This window comes from Brassica napus, chromosome C9, assembly GCF_020379485.1.
Source record: "Brassica napus cultivar Da-Ae chromosome C9, Da-Ae, whole genome shotgun sequence".
Classification (NCBI taxonomy): Eukaryota; Viridiplantae; Streptophyta; class Magnoliopsida; order Brassicales; family Brassicaceae; genus Brassica; species Brassica napus.
In genome coordinates, this window is record NC_063452.1 from 40,810,744 (window position 1) to 40,822,709 (window position 11,966).

The 11,966-nt window shown below is 39.6% G+C and overlaps 2 protein-coding genes and 1 long non-coding RNA gene across 4 annotated transcripts; 2 read left to right on the forward strand and 1 right to left on the reverse strand.

The window, feature by feature from the left end:
• The first annotated feature begins 1,903 nt into the window (after window positions 1-1,903).
• LOC106421447 lies at window positions 1,904-4,696 on the forward strand. The gene is made up of 6 exons (XM_013862290.2): window positions 1,904-2,332; window positions 2,531-3,124; window positions 3,222-3,356; window positions 3,458-3,804; window positions 3,902-3,983; window positions 4,079-4,696. The coding sequence occupies exons 1-6, from the start codon at window positions 1,904-1,906 to the stop codon at window positions 4,694-4,696; spliced, it is 2,205 nt and encodes a 734-aa protein (XP_013717744.2).
• Window positions 4,697-4,830: 134 nt separating this feature from the next.
• Window positions 4,831-6,477, forward strand: LOC106421446. Its single transcript, XM_013862289.2, has 3 exons — window positions 4,831-5,463; window positions 5,671-5,857; window positions 6,026-6,477. Exons 1-3 carry the CDS (start codon window positions 4,831-4,833, stop codon window positions 6,475-6,477), a joined length of 1,272 nt encoding a protein of 423 aa, XP_013717743.2.
• A 126-nt stretch (window positions 6,478-6,603) lies between these two features.
• On the reverse strand, window positions 6,604-10,090 carry LOC111207540. 2 transcript variants are annotated; one of them, XR_007328920.1, is made up of 5 exons: window positions 9,813-10,090; window positions 9,239-9,675; window positions 8,875-9,108; window positions 8,140-8,572; window positions 6,604-8,046 (listed from the first exon to the last, which is right to left on the reverse strand). It is a non-coding gene; the product is annotated as an uncharacterized LOC111207540 (long non-coding RNA). The 2 variants fall into 2 exon arrangements; XR_007328919.1 differs by having other exon boundaries at window positions 6,605-8,046; window positions 9,821-10,089.
• Window positions 10,091-11,966: the final 1,876 nt, after the last annotated feature.

Consider the following 11,966-nt stretch of genomic DNA (forward strand, 5'->3'; position numbering starts at 1 on the left):
TCAGTAGATAATCCAAGATAAACATTTCTTCTCTCTTCCGCAAATTCTGGATATGTTGACTGGAAATGTTTCCAAGCCTTCGCATCTGAAGGATGTCTAATCTCACCATTTGTGGAATGCTCTGCATGCCATCTCATTGCTTTTGCTGTGCGCTCACACTGATACAACCTCTTCAATCTTTCCGTCAAAGGCAAATACCACATTCTTTTGAATGGGATCGGAACTCTTCCCCTCGTCTCCTGATAACGAGGTTTCCCACAAAATTTGCATACATTCCGTGTCTCATCCGCTCTCCAGTAGATCATGCAGTTGTCAATACATACATCTATCACTTCATACGGTAGTTGAAGACCTGCAACAAGTTTCTGAACCTCGTAGTATGAACCCGGTGCAAGGTTATCCTCAGGTAGAATACCTTTGACAAAATCAGTAATCGCATCCATACATTCTTCAGCCAAATTATAGTCTGTCTTAATACCCATTAATCTAGTTGCAGATGATAAGACTGAATGACCATCTCTACAATTTTGATACAAAGGTTGTTTTCCTGCATCCAACATGTCAAAAAATCTCCTAGATTCGGGATTTGGTTCTTCCCCTCTATAATGATCATGTACCATCTGCTCAGTACCTACACCATAATCTATATCCGTTCTAGATTCTTCTAACCTAATATCAGGCTGAAGTTCACTAACAGGCTGAGGTTCGCTAGTACTACCATATTCATAACCAGTTTCCCCATGAAGGTACCAAACTTTATAATTACGTGAAAACCCTTTCATATACAAATGAGTCCAAACATCAAATTCTTTTATAACCTTATTATTATTGCAAGAAGAGCAGGGACATCTTAACATACCACTTTTTGCATCCGGTTGCTGTTGAACAAGCCTCATGAATTCTCCAATCCCTTGAACGTATTCTTCCGTAAGCAAATTGGTGTTCGGATCCAAATGAGGTTTATCCATCCACGAACGATAATAAACTTCTGAAGACATGATTTTCACGGAATTGTTATGACTAAAGAGAATGAAGAGAGAATGAAGTGTGAATGAGTTGAATGAGGAGGGGTTGTATTTATAGGATATTGCTTACGGCCCTCCGACGACTTTCCGACGAAATTCCGACGGATGTAAAGCAGTCCGTCGGAATTCCGTTGGTATTGTCCAATCTCAAACGGCTATACAACGGTCATATATATTTGTCGGCAACGGTCACATGGTTCGTCGGAAATTCATCGGAAAATACCGACGGAATTCCGACGACTTTACTGTTAATCGGAATGTCGTCGGAAATTCGTCGGAATATACCGACAAACTTCCGACGACTACAACGGTTACATTTTTTATCGGACTGTCGTCGAAAAGTCGTCAGAAAATTCCGACGACCCTTGTTTCGTCGGAATTCCGTCGGAAATGGCCGACGGAATTCCGACGACTTCATTTTTTTGGATTTGGTCGGAAATTGGTCAGTAATCCGTCACAAATGTCCGACGACATTGATGTCCGTCGGAACCTCTGTCGGAATTCGGCGTGTTTTCTTGTAGTGCCGGTGCCATCAACCGCATCTTTAATGCGTTGGAGGAGGAGGAAGTGCAGATCATACAGAGATCTGCGTTTGGGAAAATTCTGGAAATCATCGAGAAACCAGTTTTTTCCGGAAGATTTGCAAGATACATACTATCGAGGCAGTTGAAAACCAAAAAAAAACACGAAGTTTGGTTCCGATTTGCCGTAAACCAATATGGTTTTCTCTTAGAGAATTCGCAATCGTCATGGGGCTACCCTGCGGAAAATTTCCCAAGAAATCAAAGATGAAGCTCAAAGAAACTATATCCGAAAAACCTTACTGGCTGTCCTTATTTGGAAAAGTTTAAGTTGCGACAGTTGCTTCTGTCATCAAGATGCTCAGGAAGCGCACTGTGGAAGATCGTCTTGTTCGTATAAAATACGCTTGTTTGGCGATACTTGCTTCTGTTCTTCTCCCTACAAATTTGAAGATGAAGATTTGTAGAGAACATGCTGAGGTTATTGCGGATCTTGAAGAATTTTTTGCGTATCCATGGGGAAGACTTGCTTTCGACATTCTCATGACCAGTATCAAAGAGAGAGACGAGATTGCTCTCTCACAAAACACTATTGCCGTTAAAGGATTTGCACTTGCTTTGCAGCTTGTAATAGTTGAGGTGGTCCCATCTCTTACAGAAGTTGTCCAGGAAATGTGTTCATCTTCTGAAGGTGATAGCGACGAAGAAGCCGATGATATGAGCGTCAAACCGAAGATAAAGACTCTTAGTCCTGCTCATGCAAGAAACGTCGACAAGCAATGTGATGTAAGCAATTTGCATAAATAGTAACTATCGTTCGGATCAGAACATTAAAGTTAGGTTTGGTTTAATGTGTAAGCAAAAACTGTTAATTGCGTTGACTCTAGGGTATATGGCGATTTTTCCTAGAATAGTAATTAAGTTGCTTAATTTCAAACCTTTCGAAAATGTGTCAAACACTCAGCCGAGGTTTTTCTGTTTCAGGTTCTTGTAAGAAGCATCATTGATCAAGACCTGTTGAGACCGGTAGAGGAGTCAAATTTGAGCTGGTCCGACGAGGAAGAAGATGAGAAGGTTGATAACATGGTATCTCTTATCAACACTAACTTTAAGTTCACCGAGTCCATGTTTGTTGGTGGGGTCACTAAGTTAGATGTAGTTCGCATGAGCCAGTCTGGAAATTTTACATCAAAGGCGAGGAGTTCGAAGAAACAGCTTGCCCTTAGCCCTTTAAACGACCCAGGTTACATAGCTTCCCTTGTCATCGAAAAAATAAAACCTGAGTTTCAAACAATGGACGGGAACATTTTGGAAGCTTGTAAGAGGGTAGATTCTATCGAGGGTTCTCTGGTGGGACTTGTTCACTCTGTTTTGGGGAAATTTAGAGAGGAAATGCTAGACTCAGTTAGATATTTGGTTACTGAGTTGACAAAAGCAGAAGCTGGTCCTCCACTGACGTTAGCACAGCAGGGGACGAATGCGACACCTGTGAGAGATGCAAATGATGTAACTATCCGTAACATTCTTGGTAACATAAGTGCGTACTCCACTCCCCCAGATTCACCACGTTTAAGCCAGGTACATTATATCCTACGACATTGTAATTTGTTACAAACAGCGTCTGGTAGCTTGATCAATATGGGAGGTTTCTTTTGCTTTTTTTATCCGATCCTAGGCCGAGAATTTGACTCCCACATACAACAAAGACGGTTTATATGGTGAAGCTGCGGGGGATAACGTAAACGACAGTTTTGCACTCTCGGCCCATAGCCACAATCATCGTACGCCAGTAGACATCAATCAACCATTGGTCTGAATATCTAACCCTCCTTTTCCCTATTATATTTTTGTCCATCATGGTTATCTGCAGTTCCAATTAAATTTGCTGTTACTTTTTGTTTCTGTCAAAAGGAAGTTGCGGCCACGGTACATGGACCCTTCGTTGATATGCCATCTTTCTCTCTAGGTCTAACGCAGGAAGGGGCTCTACATTGGAATCATGGTATTTCTATGCCAGAGATTGTGACTGCCGTTATAGAACCTACAGTTAACGTTGTAAACAACATCGAAGATCCACAGCAGTGTCGAAAAAGCAAGAGACAAAAGTGCGTACCACAAGCTCTTGTTCAGGATTATCAATGTGGTCCTGAAATTGTTTCACGTGTGCAGCAATCTCAGAAGTCCATATTTGCATATCATGACAGAAATGAGATTGATCAAAAATATGCAAGTCTTTTGCAACAAGCAGACCGACATTAGTAAGTAATTCCATCCATTAGTTATCTTTTTTCAAAAAATTGATGTTATGAGGGAAAAGAAACATTGTCATTAGTTGTTGGTGTTTTCTTCAAACAGTCTTATCAGGGTTGGCGGAGTTTCGGTCTCTGCCAAAGATGTTCTAGTACTTGCAGAGCGGTCGAGGTTTCTTACGTCGAAGGTTGCCCCTGTTTATTTCCCGACAAATTATGAACTGAGTATCCGTTGTTAAAGTGTTAAAGCGTCTTAAATGAATTTTTTTACATTTGTCTCCAGGTTGTGGACGTTCTAATACAACTGGTTCAGTTGATTATTCGTCAGCATTATCCTGTAAAGACTCTTGAAAGGACTGTCTTTCTTGACAGTAAATACGTCTCTGGAATTAGTAGGACCTTTCCCAAGTTTTATAAGAGCAGGAAAAAGCAGTCCTTCATTTTTCCCAAAGGAGTAGTTCAAGCTTTTTTGGATAGGGATGAGGCAAACGTGCAGGCTACCCGGTATTACTTTCCGTTATATGTTGGAAAGAAACATTGGGTAGGTATATGCGTGGATCACAACTGTGGTAAAATTACAGTTCTAGATTGCAATACTTCCTTGTTCACTGATGAAATGATTGAGAAACATTTACATCCACACTTGCTTATGTTACCATATATTGTGAGACTCTCAAGGGAAGCTGTGGGAAGTGCTGAACCAAAGCGTTTTGCTGTTGAGCGACCAAAAAATCTGAGTCAAATCCAAAATCCATGTGACGACGGACTGATGTCTGTTCTGCTAATGTCTAGCCATGCTGTTTACGGTATTGAAGCATGCAAGAATATCAGTACTGATAGTCTCGTGGAAGAAGGAAAGAGTGCTGCGGTTCTGGCTTTTGAATTTAAGGAGACTGTGTAGTTTATGTATAATAAGGTCGTGCTATGCTGTTTGGTTATCGCTTGTAATACTCGGATTCGGATCTTCCTCTTGTAAGTTATGATTGTACCTGATATTCTAGTACAGACTTTTTATCTACTTTTCTTTGCTGAATAATGTATATAAAGTGTCATATTTATGAGGACATTGCCATTGCAGGATATGAACGACAAGCCACACATGGTGTCATTGGAGAGTTGATGAGGTCAAGATATGTTGGAATTGGAGGTGCACCAAGGCCTAAAGAAATTATGCAAGTAATGCTAGGTGATCATGATGTTAATATCTCTTACTGGAAAGCCTGGCGATCAAGAGAGGTTGCACTCGATTATGCCCAAGGATCTTCATGTGCATCTTATAAGATGTTGCCGGACTACCTTGAGAGACTAGTTCTTGCAAACCTGGGAACCCTTACTGAAATGGAAACCGGATACGAAGCTGGAGTTGGTCACAGATTCAAGTACATGTTTTTGGCTCTAGCGGCTTCTGTACGTGGGTTCAAGCAGATGCACAGTGTCATTATAATCGATGGAACACATCTGCGAGGTAAATACTGTGGTTGCTTACTCACCGCTTCCGCCCAGGATGGTAACTATCAGGTGTTTCCACTAGCAATCGGTGTTGTCGATAGTGAAAACGACAAAGCATGGGAGTGGTTTTTCAAAATGTTATTGCAATTCATCCCAAACACCGAGGACGTTGTATTTGTTTCCGATCGGCACTCCTCTATTTACTATGGGATATCGAAGGTGAGCCATTTATTTTGCTCCTTTAAAATCTAGCAAATGACGAATTAATATAGGAAGTGATTACAAAAACATTACATGTCTTTCATAGATAAAGTAAGATGGGAGATACATATTACTTACGTTAACAAAATAGTCTTTTTACACCTTATTTAAATAAGATTTAGCAATGTATTATACTGACTACTTCTTTTTGCTGTGAATGTCCAGGTATACCCAGGAGCTCAACATTGTGCATGCATTTTACATTTGAAGCGTAACGTACGTACTTATTTCAAGAACAAGCATCTATCTTTCCTTGTCGGCAAAGCAGCACGGGCATTTTGTCTTCCAGATTTCTATGGTGCGTTCAACGAAATTAAGCTGATGAATGCATCATGTGCAGAATATCTACAAGGTATTGGTTTCCAACATTGGGCGCATGTGCATTTTAGTGGAAATTGTTACGACATTATGACAAGCAACATTGCGGAAAGTTGGAACTCTGTTCTTCGTGAAGCAAGGGAGTATACTATACTGCCCTTAGTTGAGTTTATTAGATAAAAACTGATGAATTGGTTTTCAGAAAGGCGTAATGGTACCAACAATGGAAGCGGCAGTTTCACCCCACGTGTGCTTGAGATCATAGCTGGAAATTTTGAACAAAGCGGAGGCATGCTTGCAAGCAAGATTAATAATATCGAATATGAAGTGAGGACGAAAGAAGGAGAATCTTTCCACGTTAACCTTTCACTCAAAAGTTGCAGCTGTAATGTGTTTCAAACACTCATGATACCGTGTTCACATGCTATTTCGGCGGCAATTAAAAGCAAAATGAGGGTGGAAACACTGGTTTCAGGACTTTACAGTTTGGAGTGTCTTGCAACTGCTTACAAGGATGAAATCTTTTCAATAAGCAACACCATGAACGGAGAACATCAGGACAGTGGAGCAGTTGATATGGAAGTCCTCCGCCAGCGACCAAACGCCCACCAGGCCGACCGCGTAAAAGCAGGATATTATCAACCGGCGAAATAAGGGTATGAAGCCGTAACAAAATAAATGTTCCTCCCATTGACATTTTCTAATAACGTGAAATTTTTGCAGATGAAAGCCCCGAGGAAGAAACATGTCTGTAGCCGTTGTAAGGGAAGCGGACACAACCGAGCTACATGCAAAGTTGCCATATAAGAAGGTTATGAAGTTTAAACATGTTTGGCAAATCTCAGATGATGATGGTGTTTGAAAAGCAAGGCGGAATGCTGGAAAGCATGAATCTAACTATATAAATGATGTAAAATATGTTGTAAGAATGGATGGAGGCAGGATTGTACTAAGCCCGAGTTTGTAATATAAATAAGAATGCCAAGCTGGTTATAAATTACAAAGCGTTTTTCAGGTTTTTTAACAAGGAAAATGTAGTTATAGGAGGGGGTAATATGACTTGCGTGAGTTAACTTGACGTTAACTCATAAAATAACCAAAACAAAGTAAGTTAATCGAACATAAGTAGTAATAGTGATAACAGCTTAAGTGACAGAAGAAAGAGGGAGTAAAGTGCAGCAGATTGAAAAGAACAATATAGTAGTTAGGGTAACGTAGACAAATTTGGGTACACTAAAATAAAATTTCGGTTTATTCAAACTTTCTGTTTATATATATAGAAGCATGAACCAACCTATTACAATTTTCGGATATAGTTACACTATATCCGGTTATAACTATAAATTATGGTAATCTAATAACGTTATTTTCAACTAGGTTCTCTAACATTAATGGTTTATTAGGTAAAAATACCATAGTTTTTTAAAACAAGTTAAGACTTCACCCCCTTTCTTTAACGTAATTCTATATTCGAACTAGATTATTCATGTACAGAATAAAGTTCAATGTTTGATAAGGTTATCTTTAAATTTACCAACGCGATCATCTACGGAACAGGTGTGTTGTAATTGTGCTTTTCTGACTTCAAACTTGTCCAGAGTTTTCATCTTCGTAGCATAGACTCGCCACTGGCGTGTTCCACTTATGCATTCCATCACCATTCCTTCCGGTGAAGAGCGTGTGTTCCTGAACGTGAATTTCTTTCGCAAAGCATAAACTGTCATATGTTGTTTGAAGTGTCCCTTATTTTTAAACACCATTCCTTCGTATAGATCGTCCAGTGCAACTGTTTGGTTTCCTACAAAGTTTGTGTGTGTTTCGCAAATTAGTGGTGGTAAGGTACGAAAATATCAAACATATTTAACATTCATATTTTACATTACAAAATGTGGCAGATATTAGACATTGCATCGTTCGTTGACGATTAAACCAAAATAGGGATCACCCACTACAGCTATTTTACAAAGCTTCAGACAACTTATTTATTTGTAGGATTTTAAAAGAAGGGATCAGGCCCAAACCCACCACTGTCCCCGTCGGCCTCAGAGTCCGAGTCCTCTATTTCAATGATAGCTTCGGTTGCAGTATCGTTATTCATTCCAATCCCAAGTGTGAGATCGAGACATGGATCGCCATAGTTACGTGTCGCAGTACGTGTTCCACCATCGCCCTGTTGGGTTAACGGTGCTGAACTACGGTTCTGTATTGGCACAGCATCCTCTCCTGCGTGCTCAATGAAAACTATACAGTTAACATTAATTATTTATACAAATTTAGGAGATATTATAAACGTATTTAACTTTGCCTTACTACAACCTTGCTCCAGTGCTTGGGAGATGTTAATGACGCTTTCCCGCATTGGTATCAGTGGAGCTAACCCACGGTTATTGTTACCGTTGTTTAAACCGTCTGACGAACCGGTGTAAGATGCCTCATCATCATGAACAACTAGAACACTCGTTGGTGTTGTTGGTGCATTGACCCTGAGATTTGGACCAATGGGAAGGCCTAACGCACCGTTTGTTGGACGAGGGGCAGGCGTCACATTCACTTCATAGTTCTGCTGCGTTTCCGATATTCCATTTGCATCAAACTGTTCCTCTGTCACCTCTTCCTATAGGAGGTAATCTTGGGATTTGGTTAAGAGGTTAAACCTCCAGGGGAATTCCATGGCCTTGTACATTCCGAGGTGTTATATTGGGAAAAGCACGGTGGAGGTTATCAACATCCATCGGTTCACCATGTAAAACTGAAAGTCAAGAAGAAATAGCATCAGCAACATAAGCGTAATGTCTCATACGTGATCCAATTTTTTTTAATAAACAGTGGCATAATAATAGTGTTGGTCAGAATACTTTTGAAGAATAGTTGATTCCTTTATCTTCAACATAACCATCAACGTTAAACAAGACAACATTTATTTGGCCGCATGTTTGATTTCTAAAGTTTTAATATCTCGCTAGACTTCACTTTCTAATCAGTTAGACATATCCAAATTTAATATTTTCCACTGTGTAAATGATCAATGTTGGTTGAGTTTTTAAGAAATACCTTCTTCTGTTGGTGCATTGTTCCTTCCCTCGTCAATGTAGATGGTTTCACCATCCTGTATGGCGATCATATCATCAACAGTCAAACGTTGAAATGCAGCCCTTTCCTCAGGAGTTGGCGCATAAACCATATCTATCTCAAGAGCAACACGATAGACGATGAGTAGCTGAGGTTCATTGAACAACAACTCCAACATAGATTGCCTACAGACGATCGGCTGTCCTCCAACGAGGTCTGAAACATATATGTTTCCAACTCATGAAACTCATAAACATAAATTCTAAGTGTAGGTAAACATGCAACAAGTTCGAAAACTTGTTGGTTTAAGAAAAATTAATGCCGTTTGTTTAAAAAATATTCCAACCTCTTATTGCTTGGTGATGCTGTTCTTCAGTTATCCCCTCTCCTAGGAAACTTTGGTCACCAATTTTGAATGGGGTTCGACAAAGAAAGTGGTACTTAGCAACTAGCTCAGGTCCGCTAGTCACATACATCACCGGTTGTGTCATATACTCCCTCACTCAACATAACCTCGATATCTCTATCGGTAGACAAAGTAACCGGTGGTGTCTTTGGACCCTCAGGAAGGAGCATCCACTCGGGGAGCTGATATGTTAAGGCGACTGGAGTAAGAACCCCAAGATCGAGCCTTATACGAATCATCTCCACCAAGCCTTCAAATGAGTCGTGGGGGTGGATTAAAAGAGTATCTTGTTCAGCAGCTGGATTTTCATCAAACCTCCACTCCCCGGTAGGCGTCTTTTCCCAAACACCTTGAACAATCCGAACAAATGTTCCCATCTGAGGATTATAGAGAGGAAAGTGTTAGTTTGTTTCATTTTTCGAAACTTTAAAAACGTTAAAGCTTTAAATTTCAGATATTCTGACAGTCTGCTTTTTAAAAAATATCAAACCCTAGAAAGATAGAAGAAAAAGACCTTCAAACCTGTTTTCACAGAAACGTATCCGGAATCTCCCAGACAAAGCGGAAAAGGCTGTTTGCTTTTCTTAGTGCGTTGGTGAAGATGGCAGTCTCAATTTATAGCCAAATTGGGGATAGATACGTACGTCTATACATCAATACACCTTAACCCAAAGCCCATTAAATGCAGCCGGATACCTATACATTGCCATCACTATTCATGATTAGGGTGAGAAAATATCTCTGACACGCCTTCGAAATTTGTAAAATATACATTAAATTATTACTCTCCTTATCTTCTACCGGTTTGGTTTCCGGTTGCATGCAATTTGGTTTTATTAGAACCAACATATTTTTCTTTTATCTCGAACGGTTTTTTCAACCCGGGAGTAGCATCGTTGTTGTATGATTTTTGTCCACAAAATTAAGATATAGTTTTTCCAACCAAGTGGAGGAGCAAAACTGCACGTGCTATTATCTCGAAGCTTCCATTTACAACATAAATACTCCACAGTCTTTGCATATTTTCATAAACATCAAAGGACAATGGCGTCAACACAAACTTTATCGGCGTCTCTTGGTTCAACAGCCAACTCTGAAGGTCCACCGTCCCACTGTTCACAGCAAACGGTTCTGACGATAGCCTGGAGCGATGACAATCCTGGAAGGCGCTTTTACAAATGCGAAGAAAATGGATTTGTGGTTTGGCATGACAAGGAGAGACCATGCTCTTGGCAGAAGAAAAGTGTATTGGAGGCAAGGGAAAAAATCCTCACGCAGACCGAAGAAATCAAAGCTTTGTGTGCAGCTCTCCGTCAAGCAAATGCTAAAATTGCTGCATTAGAGATTTCTCGGTCATCTGGCCCAATCAGTGAAACTTTGAAGTCCATTGAAGATCACGTCACAGTACATATCAATGAGACAGAGAGGATGGTCCGTAAACTTATACTATATTCTGGTGGGGGTTTGCCTTAGCTACGGCCTTACTCGTCTATTGTCTGAAAAAGTAGTTGTTTTGGGAAGCGTTGCTGTTCTTAACTCATGTTTATAATTTGTTTCTCTATCTACTAAATATCATCTTTAGTAGTTGCTCTTACTAGAGCGGTTGTTTTGTGTTCGTATTAAGATGTTCTATTACTTGCTACCCTTATAAAAATGCTCGACATTTGTTATTGTAATATAGCAATCGTAATGTTATGTTTCTAAATAATACATTTAAATGATCGCGTAACATACAGTAAATAAATGTGCAAATAACGTTTTTGTTTTAATTCAATATTTGCGTTGCTTCCGTCACGCTCCTCACGCGCTTTCTCTCATCGTTTTTAAATCAATTCAAGTGGGAAGATTTGCAGACAAAACGTCTCTGTCGTCTGACACATCTGACACAGCATGTTCCGTTGTAGAATCGGTATAGGGGACAGAATGGTAAGTTCTCATTCACCGATTTTATTCTATGTATTTCCAGCCAAATAGCTATATATATTAATAGAGAAACATTTAAAAAGTTGTAACGTTAAGTTTGTATTAATTAAAAAAAAGTCTTGTTTAGGTGTCACTTAATTAAAATGTCAATTTGGCTTACGTGGCAGCATAATAATCAATTGAAAAATTAGTAAATCTAAAATCTAATTGCTATGAAAACTTATATTAACCCAAATATAAATGTATATGATATGATAAACTTAATACTCGACGATCTCATTAAATTAATACTCGACGATCTCATTAAATGAGTCTTTTTTTTTTTGTCATCAACTTATACAGACTCATACTGACTCTATAAACCAAACCGAGAGATCTTGATCCATATGAACGACGAACGACGGTTACTTCCTAACACTGTGTGCTAAACTATCCGCTCGAATTTTGCGTCCTTGGTACATAGATGATCTCTGATCGGAGAAAACTTTCTTTCAGAATATTAATATCTTCCAAATAACTTGCAAATGCTGGTCACTCTTCTGGTTCCGAAACCATCTTCACCAATTGAGAACAATCCGTTACAATTGAGAACAATCTGTTGCAAACGTAACCTGAAATTGACGTAAATTTCTCATACATTCCATTGTCCAAAGTAGTGCTTCTATCTCCGCATGTAGAGGAGATAAACAAGCCCGAACATTTCTCGCCTCCAATGGCCCATCAAATCCTTCTAGAGTGCTTAGCC

Coding starts and splice junctions, on each gene's coding strand:
- LOC106421447 (XM_013862290.2), top strand. CDS start 1,904: ATGCTCAGGAAGCGCACTGTGGAAGATCGTCTTGTTCGTATAAAATAC. Junction 3,125..3,221: donor ATTCACCACGTTTAAGCCAG/GTACATTATATC, acceptor ATCCGATCCTAG/GCCGAGAATTTGACTCCCAC. Junction 3,805..3,901: donor CAACAAGCAGACCGACATTA/GTAAGTAATTCC, acceptor TTCTTCAAACAG/TCTTATCAGGGTTGGCGGAG.
- LOC106421446 (XM_013862289.2), top strand. CDS start 4,831: ATGTATATAAAGTGTCATATTTATGAGGACATTGCCATTGCAGGATAT. Junction 5,464..5,670: donor TTTACTATGGGATATCGAAG/GTGAGCCATTTA, acceptor GTGAATGTCCAG/GTATACCCAGGAGCTCAACA. Junction 5,858..6,025: donor ATGTGCAGAATATCTACAAG/GTATTGGTTTCC, acceptor ATTGGTTTTCAG/AAAGGCGTAATGGTACCAAC.